General features: G+C 43.1%; 2 protein-coding genes across 2 annotated transcripts in view; both read left to right on the top strand.

Annotated features, from left to right (window-relative positions):
- Positions 1-21300, top strand: part of MARCHF3 (membrane associated ring-CH-type finger 3) — a 146366-nt gene that overhangs the window by 39079 nt on the left and 85987 nt on the right. The gene's annotated exons all lie outside the window — the stretch shown is intronic.
- LOC122700738 (NFU1 iron-sulfur cluster scaffold homolog, mitochondrial-like) lies at positions 4374-5356 on the top strand. Its single transcript, XM_043913803.1, has one exon. The coding sequence runs from the start codon at positions 4374-4376 to the stop codon at positions 5217-5219; it is 846 nt and encodes a 281-aa protein (XP_043769738.1). The 3' UTR covers positions 5220-5356.

The raw sequence follows: 21300 nt of genomic DNA on the forward strand, positions 1-21300 counted from the left end.
GCGCTGGGCAGCATCTGGGCCATCTACTTCTGCATTTCCTCCACAACTTTCTTCATCCAGTGCTTCTCCTGCCCAGGGAGAAGAATCAGGTGTGCACAGCCGGCTCCATGAGAAGGCTTTGTCACCATTAAGACTTGTTAATGAGACCTTGAAAAATATTTGAGAGCCCATGGCTACCAGGTATCTCAGTTTAATGTATACAGTGAGCCCATGGGAGGAGAAAAATGATGATTGCCTTTAGTTGGCTGTGGAATAGGTGTCAAGAACAGCCTGAACTGTGTGCGTAAGTTTCCTCGCATCGCGGATCACCCTGAGTTCTCCTGTCTCATAACCCAGTGGCCCTCCACACACCACACTGCCTGCATGACCGCACCGCCCTGCATTGTAAAGCAATGATGCAAAACATTGGGGCTAGGCCCTGCACCTGGGCTTGGATCACTTTAAGAGCCACGGTGCCCTCAGCCAGCTGTCATTTTGCCTTTCAGCAAAGGAGTCACCCTGAGGTGGGCCCTTATAGGAGACATACAGTGGTTCTTGGTTGGCACTAGCCGTCCGTGTATTCCCTACTCTGCTGTCCACTTTCTGAGCACCTTCTTTGTGCCAGGCACTCGGCTGTGTACTTCATCTGATTTCATCCATACTCAGAGCAGTTCCATGGAAAAAGTGTGTTTAGCCCATGTTACAGGTAAGAGCATTGAGAGCAGAGAGTTAACACGCCCCAGGGATCACAGCTAACCTCTGGTAGACCAAGGTCTTCTAACCCAAGAGCCCTTGCTTGTCCTACTAACACCGTGCTATTGTGACAGTCTGTAAGATCCCAGAACTGCACGTGAGAGTCACCTGGGGACTTTGAAAATAATGTCAGAGCCTCTTCAGATGGGGCCCAGGCAAAAGCTACCAAATACCCAGCTTCCTCTCCAGCACTGAGAGGCCAGCCTTGCCTCACTGTCGCCCCAGGCTCAGCATAGGTCTGTGCAAAACCACCTGCTCTCCTGCACTTCCTCCCCTCTCTCTTCCCCTAAGACAAAGCCATTCAGGCCGTCGTTAAAGAGTCCACAAGCAATAAATGCTGGAAAGGGTGTGAAGAAAAGGGAACCCTCTTAACGCTGTTGGTGGGAATGTAAATTGGTGCAGCCACCATGGCGAAGTATGGAAGTTCCTCAAAACACTAAAAGTCGAGTTGCCATATGATCCAGCAGTCCCACTCCTGAGCATATGCCCAGACAAAAGCTATAACTCAAAAAGACACTTAGCCAAGAGCAGCACTACTCACAATAGCCAAGACATAGAAACACCTAAAGGTCCATTGACAAATGGATGGATAAAGAAGCTGTGGTACATCTATACAATGGAATACTACTCAACCACAAAAAGGAATGATATAATGCCATTTGCAGCAACGTGGATGGACCTAGAGATTATCATACAAAGTAAGAAAGAGACAAATACCAAATAACATCACTTATATATGGAATCTAAAATATGACACAAATGAACTTATCTATGAAACAGAAATAGACTCACAGATACAGAGAACAGGCTTCTATTGCCAAGGAGGAGGCTGAACAGAAAGGATGGGGATTAGCAGGTATAAACCATTATATGTGGAATGGATAAACAACAAGATCCTACTGTATACCATAGAGAACTATATTCAATATCCTGTGATAAGCCATAATGAAAAAGAATATGGAAAGCTGTGTGTGTGTATATGTGTGAGTTGACACATACATATGTATGCATTATGTATGTGTATGTGTATATATATGTATGTATATATGTATATGAATCACTTTGCTGTACATGGGGAACTAACTCAACATTTTAAATCAACTATACTTCAACTGAATACGTTTAAAAAATTAGATCCATTCACTGCAGTTCATTCAGGCTAGGGCTCAGCCATGGTGCAGACTGGAGCAGATGACTGCAGGCGGAGAGCCAAGGAGGGTGGCCGTGAGGGGGACTGGGACCGGGAGTGAACCTGAGCACGTAGAGGCAGGCAGGCAGGAGAGGCTGTGGAGGCATCTGGCACAGGGATGGATGCATTCGACTTGAATGAGGGGACAATGGCTAGGTGTTCAAGTTTGTGTGGGCAAAAGGCTTTTCATTAACAAAGATGAGTGGACACAGGAGAGTATTGTGTTTGGAGAGGGAAAGTGCTGAGGTTGTATGGTCCACCCTGAGTGTGAGAGGCTGTGAGGACCAGACCAGAAGATGGCTACTTGCAAGTGAACATCTGCAGTGAGAGACCACAGGACCTGCTTGATTTCCTAAATGCACTGAGATGTGATGCAAAGTCTCTGGAGAAGGTGAGGCAGTTAACAGCAGCACAGGGCTACCCAGGTGCTTCTGGAGCATTCAGACAATACTCTTGTGTATGTAACATCTGTATAGATCTCTTAGAAACCTTATGACACGTGGGAAAAACAAACCAGACACAGAAGGCTACATATTGTTGATACATTGTATGTAAAATGTTCACAATAGCAATCCATAGAGACAGAAAGTAGGTTAGTGATTTCCGGGGACTGGGGGCAGAGAGGAGTGGAGAGTGACTGCTGATGGATGTGGAATTTCTTTGGGGAGTGAGGAAAATGTTCTAAAATTGATTATGGCAATGGTTGCAGTACTCTGTGAATATACTGAAATCCACTTTAAATCAGGGACTTGTACAGTGTATGAATTATATCTCAATACTCATATAAGGGTAAATACATATATTCTGTTCAAATTGTCATTATTTGCTTGACTAAAAATAAAATCCAAACCAAAAACTAGTTCCAAATGGTATCCAATCTTTAACTCAAGTATATATGGGCATCTTGATTTCTTATGCAGAGAAAATACACATCCTTACTTCACTTCCCTTTCATACGTTACCTTAATTGTCAGAGCAAGAAGCAAAAACCTGTGAATTCGGAGATGGGAAAGCAATCTAAGGAATAATTGGATTCTTTATTTAAAGAACCAGAGTTGCTTGCTGGAGAGAAAAGCCCATGATCCTTTGCTGTCTTGTTTGTTCCCTGGGAGAACCATTCTTCTTGGCCTCTTTTTAACATATATGCTCTTACATATTTATGATTTGAAAAAGTGGGATAGAAAAGGAGAGATTGAACAGATTCTGTCTTTGAGATTTACACTAAAATATGTATTTGATCTTGGTCCCTCATTTTTAAACCTGCAAGGTACAGATACTTGAACAGTGGTATCAGATTTCATGATCATTGGTATTTCCTTATAACAGGTTGGGACTGGGTATGGGGAAATCTGAGTTAGCCTCAAACTTAGGCACAATTTATCAAGTTGACTTGAAAGTGTTAACCAAAATGGAAAGTACTGTTTGGAAACAGCCTCGGATATTTCACGAAAAACCTTGGGAATACTCCAGGACAGGGATTCTAAATACCACAGTAGTCAAGTCATGTGCTCTCCTTGTAAAATGAAAATGAGCCTGCCTGGCAGCCCATGAAGAACTAAGCTTCCCTCCAAACATAATACTTGATACTGTCCACACTTCAGTGCTTTGTTACTGTTGGCCCAGGTATCTGATGTGATATTTTCCTTTGTTGCTGTTCAAAGAAAAAACGTTGGAAAATTCTCCGATTGCTGGTGTGATGGGAGGGAAGTTCTGTGGGTGCACAAATAGAAGTCTGTCTCCAAACTAAACACGTACAGTATACAACATCTTCGGTATGAGGAGAATGCTGTGTTCAGTAATACTTCCAAAGCCTTGCAAAATGCATTAATATGCTGCTTCCATTTCACTAATGTATTTGAAGAGAAGGTGGCTCGAAGAAGTTTTCTCCACATACAAGTCTTAGATCTGGAGTGGGACCTGATGGAAACTAATGCTTAAAGTTCTCCAAAATCTCATCTTCTTTGTTATGTTTTGGCATGGCTTCTTCCATCAGACCTTCAGAGGCTTTGCTGTCCGGGAAGTAGGGTGAGGCCCCAGGTGCTCCAATGCTAGAATAGTTGATCCCTGAACGAGCCTAGATTTATTTGGCATTTTGCACAGCCTGGCTTGACAAGAGAACAAGGTGTAGTAGGGAGCCATATTTAAGGAGAAGGTCCGTTCTTCCGAAGGGCTGGTCGTCCTCACTGGACTGTGACTAACTGGAGAAGTCCTGGAAAGACTCATTTGTTCGCTGCTGGAGGCTGATCTGCTGCCCTGCAGAAGCACACACTATGCAAGAAGGCCTCCGGCGGGTCGTGGGTTTTTCTGCAGATTCAGCAGAGTGCTGCATGCTAACTACCAGCTGAAAGAGTGCTGAAGTCATGTGTCAGTGCATCCTAGGATGAGGCTTGCTGTGGAGAGCTCGACTGGGGCTTAAGGAAGTCACACACAGCTTGATTTTCCATTTGGAGCCATGGATGGCTTCTTTCAAACCCACAGATGGTCTGAAACTTGTAGCCTCTCTTTTAACCACTTCCCTTACAAACCTTTCAATAAAGAATTGAGGGCGGCCCGCTTGGGCTGGGGAGCTGCTGCCGCTGCCGCGGGGCTGCGGAGGCGATTCTGTCATGTGACGAATCCATATACAATTAAGAAACAGCTTCTGCACCAGTTTGTCCAAAGACCGCTTTTCCCACTCCCTGCAACCTTATGTAACACAGTGAGATACATGTTTATTCAAACACAAGATACCCCGAATCCCAACAGTTTAAAATTTATTCCCGGAAAACCAGTTCTTGAGACAAGGACCATGGATTTTCCCACACCAGCTACGGCATTTCGCTCCCCTCTGGCTAGGCAGTTATTTAGGATTGAGGGAGTAAAAAGTGTCTTTTTTGGACCAGATTTCATCACTGTCACAAAGGAGAATGAAGAATTAGACTGGAATTTACTGAAACCAGATATCTATGCTACAATTATGGATTTCTTTGCATCTGGCTTACCTTTAGTTACTGAGGAAACACCTTCAGGAGAAGCAGGATCTGAAGATGATGATGAAGTTGTGGCAATGATTAAGGAATTGTTAGATACTAGAATACGGCCAACTGTGCAGGAAGATGGAGGAGATGTAATCTATAAAGGCTTTGAAGATGGCATCGTACAGCTGAAACTCCAAGGGTCTTGTACCAGCTGCCCCAGTTCAATCATTACTCTGAAAAATGGAATTCAGAACATGCTGCAGTTTTATATTCCAGAAGTAGAAGGCGTAGAACAGGTTATGGATGATGAATCAGATGAAAAAGAAGCAAACTCACCTTAAACTTATTTGAGTTTTCTGTGGGCCCTGCTGTTGGACTTGTTGATAATATGTACTAAGCTTTTATTATTAATCTGCTAAGCAACTAGGATTAATAAAATATGTCCCTTCGGAGAATGATAAAAAAAAAAAAAAAAAAAGAATTGAACAAGCAGCAGAACTGAACTCCCCTCCAAACCCTCAGTCTGCCTGACAGGATCAGACCAGGGTCCCAGACGTTTCCCAAATGAAAACCAGGTTTGCGTACTGGTGGCTCACAGGCCCACCCAGCCATAGATGATGTGTTTTATTTGGTCTATATAATGTTTTTTAAAAAATACTTGAATGAGTTGTCAACATCTAAAACTCAGGAAATTCCATATTTAATCTACGTTTCTGGTTTCTCTTAAAATTCGGAAGATGTGACCATCCCGGGCCAGCATTCTTACATGAGTGTTGAGTCCAGGGGGGCAGCTGTGCCCTTCGGATTAGATGTGGCTCCCTTCTGGGTGCCCCAGTTCTCACCCAGCCCACCTGTGGCACTTCCGTTATCTACTGATCCCTTTAGATGTTCGGGTTTGGGACCAGCCAACAAGAGAAGTCACCTTGTTTCTTGATGTTTGGACAGTGGTACCAGATCTTTTGACAAAGTGCCTGTCAGTATGAAATCTGATCTAATGATAAACAAGATCATCATACACATGCCTGAGTCCTGAATTCAGAGACAGGTAAAATGAGTTCAATTTAGGATATAAGGTTCCACACTCATGTCTAATAAGGTATAAAAACCATTTCAGACAAAGAGATGTATGTGGAAAGGCCTATAATAGAAGACAGGTAACCTGAGTTTTTGACTCAACTTCCTATGCCCCATGCTGACGGAGCTCAGCTTTCTTACCTTCATGATGGAAGCATTTGTAACCACCACCATTATTCTCATTTAGCATTCATTCAGTGTTTATCGAGTGCACATGACATCGAGGCTTTAGAATCTTGCAAACACGGATCTGCACACACGACTTCATTTTCCTCATCTAGAAAATAAGGAACATAATATTAAACACCTCTGTGTGAGCTTCAGGACCAGCTGTATGCCAAGCTGAGTGTCAGGCCTTAGAAACATCAGATTTTTTTTTTAAGAGGAGTTCCATATCAGACTTCTATATCAGAGGTCCTTAGGGGATCAGCCCATTGATCCTTGAATCAGAACATGATCCCCTGCTAGAAAGTTGTCCACACACAATAGTTTGCATGACATTCCAGGGGTTGGGGAGCCCACCCATGCGGCCGGCTTCATCTCTAGAACCTTCTCACTGGGTTGGTCACACAGGATGTGGAAGCAGCGGTTCCAGAAGAGACAGAGCTACATACCAGCAACAGTCAGACAGGGCAGCTCTGTGTGAGGGCAGGGGGCTGAGGTCCACAGAGGTGAAGCGGGCAGTGAAGGGCATTTTCAACGAAGGTGTCACTCAGCCAACACAGAGTTAGCATTCTGTGTATCTGTCATGTAAATAACCGTGGCTACTCTGGCACAATCACAAAACTGTGATCCTTTCACAGTTTTTTCCTAAATTGCTATTTGTCATCCTGGGTATGAAAACTAACCTCGGTATTTAGTAAGTCAGAACACTGCTTTTGCAGAAGGCTGGCTGACGTTACTGTATTCCCCGCCCACCCTATAGTTCCCAGTATGTGCAGGACTGATTGCACCGGAGACCCGGTTATCTGTTGATGACCCAGATGGTCACTCTTGGCAGTCTTTTGACCTTCTCTGACCTTTGGGTTGGATACAACACTTTATCACAGTCCTTCCAAAGCAAATCCAACTGCAAAAGCACTGGGAAACAGGTAGGTTTTACTGACAGTTTGGCAGACAGGGTGAAAAGAAAACTCATCGCACTTCACTCCCAGATTCCCGACAGACAGCTCTCAGCTGCCAAAGCTTGTCTCTGTCAGAGGCCAGCCCCCTCACCTTTCCTCTTCACCCCTCCTCCCCCTATCGCATGGGCTAATAAGTCAGAGAATGGAGCTCCCTGAGCTTCCAGCATTGCTTCCTCATTCCTGTTATCTAATACCGCCCTGAATATGAGAAAGCCTCTGCTGAGGATCACGGCTCTTTATACCAGGCAGCCAGCAACAAGTCCTCCTTAGAGTTCATTCTATTTGTGGTGGGGTTGGGAGAAAGTTTAAATAACAGATATAGCCTCCCCTTCCCTCTTGCCCCAAGGTAGTTTTTGTTTCCACTTAGCACATTAAAGACATCCTTTAATGGGTTGAGCATGTAAACTCGTCTCTCATTGTTTAATAGCAGCACAGTATGCCATCGTGTACAGCAGCATGATGTGTTAATATTTCACCATTACCGAGCATTTACTTTATTTCCTTTTTTTCTATTACAAACAGTGCTACAGTCAAATAAATATTGCATACTTGTGTGTGTCTGAAGGATGAATTTCTGGAATAGGTATTTCTGTTTCATGAATATGTACATTATAACATTTAATAGCTATTGCTGTCCAGAAATTTATCTTCCCACCAACTGTGTAAAGACTCTTTCAAGTTGCTGTAAAATTACCTCATTCTGCATGTTTGTTGATACATATCCCACCTTGATTCAGGAAGGGTTTAAAGTGGCTAGCAGGGGAGGTAAATGAGAGGTAGATGGGAGGAAACATGAAAAACAAAAATAAAGACATAAAATGGACTGATGAGTAAGGTTATTACAAAAATTCATTCAAATTCATGGTATGCCCTAGGCAACCCTTGTGTTTGGCACTAAGCTTTCCAGTAGCCAGTGCAAAGAGGAAACCCTGGTCAATTATAGAATCCACACCCGAAAACCAAGTCACAGCTTGGCAGCCTCATAAAAAGGACCTCGTATGGCAAGACAGTGTTCTTAGCAGTGCAACCTCATGTGACCCCAACAGCACCCCTGTGTCTGCCCATTTTTCTCAGACCCAAAACACGTTGCCCAGGGACAGAGCCCTCTCTTAAGGTGCCCGTGCTGATTATGTTGGGTGGGGAGCAGGCTGGCCAAGACTGATACGCCAAGCTTCTGCTCTGAACGTGGCCAGATAGCAAGGCATTCAGAGCAAGTGTCGTCACTCAAACACGCAGACCTTCCTCTCTCCCAAAAGCTTCTGGGAATTGCCTCGGAGCAAGAGACCGGAAGTGAATCTGGGCCAGTGTGCGTAAGGCTAGTCAGGAAAACACTCCAGAGACAGCCCCTGGGCAGGACGCGTGGGCTGCCTGCCAGGTAGGCGGGCAGGGTGCCAGCCGGCCGTGACTCTCTGTGCTGCCCAAGGCTGAGGGCGAGGATCCCGGAGGGAGTGAGGAGCCAGGGGCCACCGGAGCAAGTTGTACCCTAAGAGTGGGCTCATGAAGGGGCCGGGGGACATTCAGACCTCAGACCTTGGAGAGTGGAGACAGGAGGAACCCGAGCGAGCTCAGCTGGGAGGGAAGACTGTGCTAATTAGCCCCCCAGGTGTGGAGCCGGCGGAGAGCAGATGGAGGATGTGAGGAGGCCCCGATGGAGAAAGGAGATGAGCTTCCCCGAAATCACCAAGGACCTGAGTGTCCCTGTGCAGATGGTCAGATGGCTCTTCAAGGAAGCTCTGACCCAGAGCAGAGGGAATGAAGCTAGATACCCAGCCGCAGGCTTGCTAAGAGACAGCTGACCTGGACCTGGCTTTGAAAGGAGGGCAAGCTAGCAAGAAAGAAGGGAGACTCCAAGGGTCAGGACTGGCAAAATATTTAGAAAGCAAAACTGATTGAGTCACGTAAGATGTTGTCCCCAAATCCCAGTGAGTTCTAGATAACTTTACCCTCAAGGTACCTGCAGTATAGTCCGGACACCCAACCACATCCCATGGAGGGCAGGAAAAGAGAATTCAGAACATGTAGTACAGCCCCATGAATGCAGAAAGGGAGATACCTTCTTTTGTCATTCCCTGGGTGACAAAGTAGAAAAAAAGGAGGGGAGAGTTATCCAAGGGGAAGAGAAAAAGACAGTGAGAACCTGACTGAGGGAGCTTTAAGTGTTACCCTGGGGAGTCACAGAAGAGATAAGGATGTAAGAACAGCGGGCACTTCCAAAGGCAGTAAACAAAAGCAAAAAAGAAGCTGGGGCAGGCCTGCTGGGGATGTGACGGCATGGGGAGAAGAGGAGGCACATTTCTTGTCTGAGAGGATTCATCTATTCGAGGGGCATTAAATTTCCTTGATTCCTTTCAGGCGCTTCCATGTGAAAATTTGCATTTCAAATCATCCTGAGTCTCGGCCAGTCAAGTTGTTGGGTTTGAGCCTCACCCACATAGACCCTGATCCATTATTTAAAAAACCTACCACCTTTCACATCAGTTTGCTAACAGACTGCTTTTGCTCTTCCTGGGAGAAAGGCTTCACCATTCCCATATTCTGCGTCCCTCCCTTGTTGTTTTGTCCAGTCACTAAGTTGTGTCTGACTCTTTGTGACCCCATGGACTGCAGCTCACCAGGCTCCTCTGTCCACGGGATTTCCCAGATAAGAATACTGGAGTGGGTTGCCATTTCCTTCTCCACGGGATCTTCTCTATCCAGGGATCAAACCCACATCTCCCGCTATGGGAGGCAGATTCTTTACCACTGAACCACCAGGGAAACCCCTGGTGATAAAGAGCTTCCTGGGATATCTGGCTTACTGTATTGGCAGAACGTGGTTGATGAGAAAATATGACCCTAGTTTAGGTTCTAGTGTATTTCTGGTATCAGTTTACCAGAAATATCATACAAGTGAAAATATAATGTGAACCTATATACGGGAAAACAGGAAAATGTAATAATAAAGTTTTAGTGTTAGAATACCATATTCTACTTTAAAATAGATATAAGGATGTGGTTCAGTGGTAAAGAACCCACCTGCCAATGCAGGAGACATAAGAAACATGGGTTCAATCCCTGAGTCAGGAAGATTCCCTGGAGGAGGAAATGGCAACCCACTCCACTATTCTCGCCTGGAAAATTTCATGGACAAAGGAGCCTGGTGGGCTGCAGTTTCTAGGGTTGCAAAGAATTGGACACGACTGAGCACACAAACAGATGCAATGATAACCAAATGACTTCAACTGTCACATATAACTTAAATAGCTTTTTGTTAAGGCTTCTAAGTCATAGATAAAAATTAATTTTTTGTAATAAAGTAATACTCAGGATGTGACTGAATATGCAAAAACTTAGTAAATGGAGTGTGTCTTATGAAAAGATACCCATTTCCTTATTGTCTAAATAGCCAGTTTCCGTGAATTTCATGTGATCTGAGGTCTTGGTCAGGACTCCCTGGCCTCCGTTTTCAAATGGGCTCATCATATGAACACTGCTAGAAAGGTGCCACCTCTGATCGGAGTAATGCTTTTGATTTGAAAACCCCTAATTAAGGACCTTCATCATTTCCTTGGTAACAGAGAGTTTTGAGCAAAATACCAGAGCAGGAATATTATGAAAAGGTTATTTATTTTTCCCTCCGCCTCTCATTATCCAGAGAATAACACTGCCCAAATACGGAGGAAAGCAAGGCCTCTTTGGGCCAAAAGAATAGAATTCAGAAGCGGAACATACTGATGAGGCCTCTCCCTCCTAGGGTGATGGCTTCCAGGAATTTTTTTCTTCTTCTCAGTTGGGTGTAACTTTGACAGAGTAAGGTGGGAGCCAGAGGCCTGGACTGCCATCCCCAGCAATCAGACCATCTTGGTGGACGGAGGGTTCCCTACCCATCTTTTCTTCATTCTAAGCCCCCACCTTAAAAAATACCTTTTGCTCTCTTATGAATATGAAGCATATATTCCTCTAAGACATCCTTCAGCCCCAATTACAGTGTTTTCAATGAATAGTCTTTTCTGCCATCAACTTTAGCCACCTTTGTGTGGTGATTAACTGCAAAAACATATACATGTTCTACTAATAGAGATCACTTTATACTTTATAGCCATAATCCACACCCCAACATTTCTTTTCTAGCGCTGGAAACTGATAGTCATTACAGTGCCTTTTAGGCAAAAGGGATGTGAGAGTTGTAATGGATGCTTACTCCAGCTCTCTCTGTCACCTTCTTTGCTCTGGGATTGCCTGCTTTAGCCTCTGACTGGGTGAAAGGCACAGAGTTCTGTGACCTCCAGGCTGCCAAGTGTGTAGGTGCATTCCCCTACAGGGAGAAGCCTTGCTTCCTCTGGCTCACCCCAACTGGCAGGAGCCCCCCAGAGGTGGAATGCACTGGGGTGCCCTCACTCAGGCCTCCACGCACTACAGGCTACACAGAATGTGTTTACCTAGTTACAGTGACCCCACCCGCAAACGTGTGGACACAGAGTCATCCCAACTCCCACGGCAGCCCGAAGTATGCAGGTCAGGTTGTGAAATAGCACCCCTGGTGATTTAGAAGGGCGTTTGGAATTCACAGGGAGGCTGGTTTTGTTTTAAGCTCTGCTTAACAATAAATGTTGAATACCCTTTCTTCCCCCTAACATTAGTGATTCTCTGGGAGATGCTTGCAGTGTTATTCTCCAGGGAGCCATGATGACATGGACTTAGGTCCTATAACCAGGGATTCAGCAAAAATAGCTAAATAAAGAGCCTGAAACATATTGAAATTATAAGGGAAAGTGTGAAAATACACAATTATGAACAAAGGTTTCATTTGTATTCAAGGCAAAAAGAAACTATTTTAAAAGTGACATGATGATCATGTGATGTAGAGAAATAGGTATATAATTTCTGCTGGGTATGGGGGAAATGCAGTATATAAATTATGCAGGAAACAAATTTTCTCCATTGCCTGAGGGTATTTGGGATTCATCTCTAAATCCTCTTGAATTTGCAAGTTTTACTTGCGGTACTGTTTCTCACATTCTGTCTCAACAACTAGTTCCGAGTCATCGGACCTCCTTTCCCACGATCTGGATACATTTTCTTGCTCTTCTCATTTGTTCCAGGAGGCCAATGAGGGCTTCCCAGCTGGCTCATTGGTAAAGAATCTGCCTGCCACCACAGGAGACACCGGAGACACAGTTTCGATCACTGGGTCAGGAAGATCCCCTGGAGGAGGAAATGGCAACCCACTCCAGTATTCTTGTCTGGGAAATCTTATGGACAGAGGAAACTGGCAGGCGATAGTCTGTGGGCTAACAAAGAGTCAGACACAGCTGAGCACAGCTTAGCAGCAGCAACCGGTGAGAGTGAATTGGAGCGTTCAATAGTAAAAGCCTCTCTTTCCCTCCCCTCACGTTTTGACAGCAGTCACAGAAGATGAAACCTGCTAGGGATGAGCGTGGTTGGTAGTAAGGTGGCACCAGGTGGGAGGAATATGCTGATAGAGGAATCCGGCCCTCAATTAATGAATGACATCAATGCCTTTCATGTTGAATGGCACACCCGAGGGCTATGTGAGACAAGCAGGCAAGAGGAGAAAGATCATATCTTGCTAATTGACCTAATCGCACCTCCTCCCCCAGAACTATGGATGATTTATAATACGGAACTTCCTTTAATTTCATCAAACCGCCTCACCCAGAAACGAAACACGGTAGTGATTATGAACAGTGATTACAGACAAGAAGATATTTTGCTCCTGTCTCTTGCCATTATTTCCTCTATGAGCTAACTTTTTTTAGGGAAAGCTGAAGTGAAGCTCATTTCTTGTTTTGTTTAGGGTGGGGTGTTTTTTGTTGCCTTTTTTTTTTTTTCTTTTCATTTTAAGCAGCCACACCCTCTGTTCCAAATGGAGTGCAAATGCCATCCCTTATATTCTTGGTGTTATAAATGTTGGGCTCTGCAAAAGCAGCCACAGTAATGGTGGAACTGGTATGGATAATAAAAACTTTGGGTCTTGGAAAGGAAAAAATGAAAAGACCTGTTCAGAATCACAGGGCCAGGGAGTCTGGCAGTTTTTCCTCATATTTCTAGATGATAGACAAATTGTTAGTTACCAAATGTATAATTTATTAGTAATTGCTCTAATTTGCTTCAGGTTTCTAAATTGCCAGTTCAATGAGATCAACTATTTTGTACCCATAAAATAGGAATCGTGTGGTCATTAAATGAAGTAGCTAACCAGTTGGGGTGATTTCTGTGCAAATGCAGTTATTGCCATTGTAATTTAGAAAAGTGAGGGGGGAATAACACAGTCAAACTTCTTAGAAGCCTAGTGACTAATACCACTCCCTGGGATTAAAACACTGCACATATGTTTCCCTCTGGTGGATGTATGGATACTGGGATGACTGGTTTTCATTGGGTTGTGGTCTATTTAAAATAAAAAGCTTCCTTCCTCCTTGGGAGGGTTGCTATGGGGTGGAAGATGAATCCCTCCTTGTGGGTGGTTGGGTAACAGAAGGCTTGAGAGTGTGCAGATGAAACTTGGAGTGGAGCTGGGCCTGCAGATGTTGCAGACAGGGTTGGCACAGGACTTTTGTTTCTTCTTCTCAAAACCAATGTCCCATTTCTCTCAAAACATGATTAACAGACTTCAGGGATTGCTATAAGAATCTAAATGCAAAGTGTCTTCTTGTGTCCAGCCTGTCAGATTTCTCTGTGTTCCTAGATCACCTCGATTGACCAACAGAAACATTTTCTACTTACCTTTTCTGCCGAGAAGCCAAATAAGCTGAGGTCTCATTCTGCCACCGTGCAATCAGCAGAACTGTAAACTCCCTTCTGCTCGCTGAACTCTGCCCCTGCTGATTCGTGAGAGACAGGAACACAGCTTAACATTCAGTTCTCAGGTTTAAGCTTATGGTCCTGGAAATGGCAGAAAATAGGGAAAAATGGAGTTTTTAGCTGACCTTTCAGAAGGTAGGAAGTACAGGTGACAGGGTAAATGTGGATTGTGCAGGACATTTTAGAAAGTCACTCGTTTGCCCAGCTCAGCTGGCAAACATCCTGGGACTGATAAAATTCCTTTGCAGTTCATCAGAATTTAACTTTGGCTCAATCTGTCAAAGTCACAACCACATCTCTCAAGAGTACTGTTTGGCCGTAGGTCAAATCCATTATGGCAAACACAGTGAATGTTCTTGAATAGCATTCCTAACCACAGCTGACATATACATGCATCAAGCAAATCAAATACCAAAGGAAAAAAAAATCAGAAAAACAAAATAATTTAGATAATCCCTGCTAATTTTATTGAAATCAGTATGCATTCAAATCGGGATGCATTCCCAAGTGACCAAATGGCATTTGGAAAAATGATCATATTCTTGGAACCTGAAATGAGACTGTCAGTGACTAAGAATTTAAACCAAATTTTGAAAGTATACTCACAGCCTCGTGACTTCCTTAGTATACTATTAGCATGCGCCTGACCAAGGTGGAACACAGAGGAGTCTCCTGGCTTAAAGCTTGCTTGCTCAGGGTTCACTAAGCAACAGGGCGGGATGGGCAGTCCATTCATCCTCAAAGTGGGGTCTTAGGGCCAGAATCTCCTAGCCTATCAGAAAGGCATGTTTTTGGGCCCTTCCCCAGCCCATTGTCCACCATTTCTGGGTATGGGACCCAGGAATCTGGGTTGTTACAAGCTCTCCAGGTGATTCTGATGTTCATTTAAGTTTGAGAACTACTGGCCTCAGGGTCTAGAACAAACTGTCTACTAACAACTGTGAAGGTTTGTGGATATATCTGGGTGAACATGAACTTGGGCAAACTCGGGGCAATGGTGAGGGACAGGGAGGCCTGGCGTGCTACAGTCCTTGGGGTCGTGAAGAGTCGGACATGCCTGAGCGACTGAACAACAACAGCTGGGTGTCTTTCTACAGTTGAAAAGTGTGGCCATCATGCTGTCCTCTGTGATTAGAAGCTAGGTCTCAGCTGCTGTATTTTGCTTTCTTTTCTCCCCGACATTTTCCAATATGTGGATCAGAACAATGGGGCACCCTACACTGAAAATGACTTTAAGATGATAGTCTGTGTTTTTAAACTTGAAACTATAAGGAGCATTTCCTAAATATATTTGCACTGTTTTAGTATTCTGGTACTAAGAGGTCACCATACACTTAAATAGTAGTACACACTTTTCCTGATTCAGCTCTCCGCACATCTCAACATTCTGCAATACAGCAAAACACCAAAAAGGAGATTAAAAAGAACTCTCATTTAACTTTTTAAGAAAACTGTGCATGAAAGTTCATACTTAAAAAAAAAATTCCTGGAGGCTGCCAGAATTTACTTACTTTTACTTTCCAAAACTAGTTGTACCTCAGAATCACACAAGAAGCTTTTGAAAAATTCAGATGCATGAAACCTAAATGTAGGAGCTAAAACTATGAAACTCTTAGAAGCAACTTATGTGTAAATCTTTGTGATCTTAGATAGGTAGCAGTTTCTTAGACATGACACCTAACGCACAGGCAAACTAGGAAAAATTCAGTACAGTCACTCAGTCGTGTCTGACTGTTTGCAACCCCATGGACTGCAGCACACCTGGCCTCCCTGTCCATCACCAACTCCCGGAGTTTACTCAAACTCATGCCCATTGAGTCAGTGATGCCATCCAACCATCTCATCCTCTGTCATCCCCTTCTTCTCCTGTCTTCAATCTTTCCCAGCATCAGGGTTTTTTCAAATGAGTCAGCTCTTTGCATCAGGTGGCCAAAGTATTGGAGTTTCAGCTTCAACATCAGTCCTTCCAATGAATATTCAGGACTCATTTCCTTTAGGATGGACTGGTTGGATCTCCTTGCAGTCCAAGGGACCCTTAAGAGTCTTCTCCAACACCACAGTTCAAAAGCATCAATTCTTCAGTGCTCAGCTTTCTTTATAGTCCAACTCTCACATCCATACATGACCACTGGAAAAACCATAGCCTTGACTAGACAGACCTTTGTTGGCAAAGTAATATCTCTGCTTTTTAATATGCTGTCTAGGTTGGTCATAACTTTCCTTTCAGGGAGTAAGCATCTTTTAATTTCATGGCTGCAGTCACCATCTGCAGTGATTTTGGAGCCCCCCAAAATAAAGTCTGACACTATTTTCACTATTTCTCCATCTATTAGCCATGAAGTGATGGGACTGGATGCCATGATCTTAGTTTTCTGAATGTTGAGCTTTAAGCCAAGTTTTTCACTTTCATCAAGAGGCTCTGTAGTTCTTCACTTCCTGCCATAAGGGTGGTGTCATCTGCATATCTGAGATTATTGATATTTCTCCAGTAAACTTGATTCCGGCCTGTGCTTCATCCAGCCCAGCATTTCTCACGATGTACTCTGCATTTAAGTTAAATAAACACATTGACAATATACAGCCTTGACATACTCCTTTTCCTATTTGGAACCAGTCTGTTGTTCCATGTCCAGTTCTAACTGTTGCTTCCTGACCTGCATACAGATTTCTCAGGAGGCAGGTCAGGTGGTCTGGTATTCCCATCTCTTTCAGAATTTTCCACAGTTTATTGTGATCTACACAGTCAAAGGCTTTGGCATAGTCAATAAAGCAGAAATAGATGTTTTTCTGGAACTTAGACAATTAATTTAAAACTTTTACGCTTGAAAGGGCACTATCAAGATACTGAAAAGATAGTCCACAGAATAGAACATAGTTGCAAATTACATAACTGAAATGAGTCTAGTACCTTGGCTTAAAAACTCAACAGTGAAAAATAAAACTCAAATAAGCCAATTTAAAAAGGGGCAAAAAACCTGAATAGATATTTCTCCGAAGAAGATATGCAAACAACTGATAAGCACACAAAAAAGACACTCAGCACCATTTATCACTGCTGCTGCTAAGTCACTTCAATCGTGTCCGACTCTGTGCGGCCCTATAGATGGCAGCCTACCAGGCTTCTCTGTCCCTGGGATTCTCCAGGCAAGAACACTGGAGTGGGTTGCCATTTCCTTCTCCAATGCATGAAAGTGAAGTCGCTCAGTCGTGTCCAACTCCCAGCGACCCCATGGACTGCAGCCCACCAGGCTCCTCCGTCCATGGGATTTCCATTCATCACTAGAGAAATGCAAATCAAAACCACGATGAGCTACCACTTCACAATAGGAATGGCAGGAATCAAAATGACAGCAAGCACTGGGAAGAATCTGGAGAAATTGGCAGCCTCATACATTGCTGGTGGGAATAAAATGGTGCAACCACTTTGGGAACAGTCTCACAGTTCTTCAGAAAGTTGAACATAATCATCTGAACCAGCAATTCCACTTCTGGGTGTATACCCAAGAGAACTGGAGACATAAAAACTTGCACATGAATGTTCCCAGCAGCCTTGTTCATAACAACTGAAAAGCGGAAACAACCCACATGTGCATCAACTGGTGAATGGATTAATGAAATGTGGTGAATTCTAGAATGGGATATTTATTCATTCAGAAAAAGGAGTAAAGTATTGATACATGCTACTACATGGATGAGCGTTGTAAATACTAAGTGAAAAAGCCAGACACACAAAAAAAACTTGCATATTGTGTGATTTTCTTTATATGAAATGTCCAGAATAGGTTAAGGCCATAGATGTGGAAAGTTGATTCGTGGTGGTCAGGGCCTGAGTCATACTACTGGGGATGGGGCTGATGATGATGCTGTAGAAGGAGATAATGGTGAGGATTGTAGAGCTTTATAAACTAAACCACTGAATTATATACACTTAAAAGGGTGTATTTTATTTATTTTATTTTTTTTTAAAAGGGTGTATTTTATTGTGAATGAATTATATCTCAATTTTTAAAAAACTTGGAGCAAGTTGGATTTGGCCTGTGGGGCCAACTTTTTGTTTTTTGTTTTTAAAAAAAAAAATGGGGAAGGAGCAGGTACATGGAAAAGATCAACAGAATGTTAATAATTATTGAACTGGATGATGTAGAGGTTCATTGCACTGTTTTTTTCTACTTTTGTGATCAATATACACAAGCGTATTTCCATAATTTAAAGAAAGGTGATATGGGATGCATCCTGAATTAGATATTAGAATCACTGAGGAGGGAGCCTGGACATCTGCAGTTTTGACAAGTTTCCAGGGATATATTTGAAACCAGTCAATTGCTGGTTTGTAAGTCAATAGGTGGGAACCACTGCTCTATACATATATGTGCTGATAATTTGATTATCTTAGAAGTTAGAAGAGAGGAAAGCAACTCCTACAGAGAGACAAACAGGCAACATCAAAAAAAGAGAAAAAAAAAAAAAAGCTTGCTGATAGCCCAACAAGAGAAAAATAGGAAAGAATAAGATGCAAGCACAAAAACTTAAAAAGCTCAGTATTCTGAGGCCATTTAGCATAGAAGCAAATAGTTCTATGTGCAATAACAAACTGAAATCATCACTGTATTACAGAATAGCACAACTTTTTATATTCATAATGATGACCTCGAGGCATTCAGAGAAGATTAAACTGTATTCAGTAAATGTTATTTAAGGCATATGGAGGTAAATATTCATTTTAGAAAATAGTATTTTAAGAATACCCCGACTGGTAAAACCTCACATATAGAGGAAATCTGATTATCCAGGTAAGATGGTTTAAAAATTCTAAATAGCTTTATTTTTAAAGTCTAATCATTTTTTTCTACTTGGCTTTTATGAACAAAATCTAACTTGCAACTAAGGAAAAATAACAGGATATAAACTTCCTGAAACATTCCTGTAACATTCTGGTTACAGAAAACATTGTGGAAGAGAGAAACTGAGATGGAGGAATTTTTGTTTTTTAATGCATGCTCTCTTCTAAGCCAGTAATCTTTTTTTTAAAGTCAACTTTATTGAGTTATAATTTACAAACAGTTTAAGTCTATCATCTGAATACCTTGACTCATGTAACCACCACCCCTTCAACACTCAGAACATTTCTTTGCAAAATTCTGTGCCCCTTTGCAGTCAGTTCCACACCCCAATACCCACCTTGCCCTGGCAAACCACTGAGTATGAATCAACTGTCACTGTCTATTATTTCTGCCTCTAGAATTTCATACAGACTTGTACTGTATATATTGCAGTGTCCAATTTCTTTCAGCATGATAACTATGAAACACATGTATGTTGCTGCATGCTATGAGTTCATTTCAATTTATTGCTAAGTAGTATTCATTATGTGAAAATGAAGTGAAAGTGCTGGTCACTCAATCGTGTCCAACTATCTGCGAATCCAAGGACCATAGCCCGCCAGGCTCCTCTGTCCATGGGATTCTCCAGGCAAGAATTACTGGAGTGGGTTTCCATTTCCTTCTCCAGGGGATCTTCCCGACCCAGGGATCGAACCCACATCTCCTGAGTCTCCTGCATTGGCAGGCGGATTCTTTTTCACTGAGTCATCAGGAAGCCCTAAAATTTTAGTTTTATTAGTCGTATGTTAATTATATACAGTATTACTTATATGTATGTTTCCAGGTGGCTCAGTGGTAAAGAATCCATCTGCCAATGCAGGAGACACAGGTTCAATCCCTGATCCAGAAGGATCCCACATGCCAAGGAGCCTGTACACTACAACTATTGAGCCTGTGCTCTAGAGCCTGAGAACCACAACTACTGAAATTTTCATGCCCTAGAGCCCATGTTCCACACGAGAAGCCGCTGCAATGAGAAGCCCACACACCACAACTAGAAAATGAGCCTTTGCTCATTGCAACTAGAGAAAGGCCCACACAGCAATGAAGACCCAGCACAGCCAAAAATAAATAAATAAGATTATTTTTTAAAACAACTAAAATTTTAAACACAAAATATTTTTCCCAGCACTGATAGCCAAAAACTGTTTCTGAAACAGCATGTATGTTCCTCTCTAATAAGTAGGCAATGACAACCATTTAAAATCTTGGCAATTTATGTTATTTATGCATTTGAAAGTCGACTTTCTATGGAACCCAGGGTCTCTGATCATGAAAGAAGAGCAGTGCAGTTTAAAGATAAAGAGCTCTAACTTAAAGATTGTCAGACCAGGGTGAGAATCTTGGCATCTTTCAGGAGCACATTCTTTAACATGCAAAGTCTCAGTTTCCTCATCTGCAATCTGGGGGTGGGGGTGGTCATAGTTATACACATCTCACATGGGTGTTCTGAGGACAGTGATCTTGTGTATATAAAGCCTTTGGCAGTATTCCTAGTCCATATTTATTGCTCAACAAATGGAAGCTTTAAAAAGATGTGTTCATTGAAGAAAAGCTCATTAAAAAGATGTGTTCACTGAAGAAAAGCTCATCACAGGAAAAGACAAGAGGTTCTCTAGAATGTGAATTCTCTCTCTTCCTGGCTTTGACCAGGATCATGTTCCTTCTCTCCCCTTAGAAGTCAGAGAGACTCTGATTCCATTAGCTTCCCACAAGCCTCACCCTCAAGGTCACTCCCTCCCAACCCTCTACTCCTCCTGGGGCCACCTCGTCTGAGGCGGGGTATGACCCTTCTCTCACCAGTTCCAGTCTGGCTTGCCTGCGCAGAAGCCTGGATTCAAGGCTAGCTTACCATGTTGCACTCTGCCTCAGCTGTTTCAACTAATCTCACACTGAAACGTCCTGCTTCCTCCCAGAATTCAGCCTTAAGTAACATCCCACATGTTCAGGAGAATTACACGGGATTTGTATGCAGCTGCTATATGGACCCCAGCCTCAAACAACCATAATAGGACAATAGGGGAAAAAAAAAAACAAAAAAAACTCACTGGACTCACATCTTAAAATTCCAGAAGATTTTTTTTCCCCCTCAGTTCAATTTTCCAAAGTCATGAGCCATAAGAAAGGAAAACTCCCCAGTCTCAGGCTTTCAATTTAAACTGTGTGCATGTGTGTGTTCACGCACACACGCTAAGTCATGTCTGACTCTTTTGCACCCTGATGGACTGTAGCCCGCCAGGCTCCTCTATCCATGGAATTCTCCAGGCAAGAATACTGGAGTGGCTTGCCATTTCCTGCTCCAGGGGATCTTCGCACCCAGGTATCAAACCCACGTCTCGTGTTTCCTGCATCAGCAGGCGGATTCTTTACCACTATGCCACCTCAGAAGCCCAATTTAAGACCACTTGGTAAATGTTTGTCTTTGCATCTGCACATAGGGCCTTTATGGAGTAGCCAGTATTGCATCTTCCCTAGCTCCTGAGTCTGGAGAAACTGAAATCTGTCAGGAGGTGAATGAATCATAATAAGGAGTAAGTTAA

The sequence above is a fragment of the Cervus elaphus genome, chromosome 9 (assembly GCF_910594005.1).
Source record: "Cervus elaphus chromosome 9, mCerEla1.1, whole genome shotgun sequence".
Taxonomy (NCBI): Eukaryota; Metazoa; Chordata; class Mammalia; order Artiodactyla; family Cervidae; genus Cervus; species Cervus elaphus.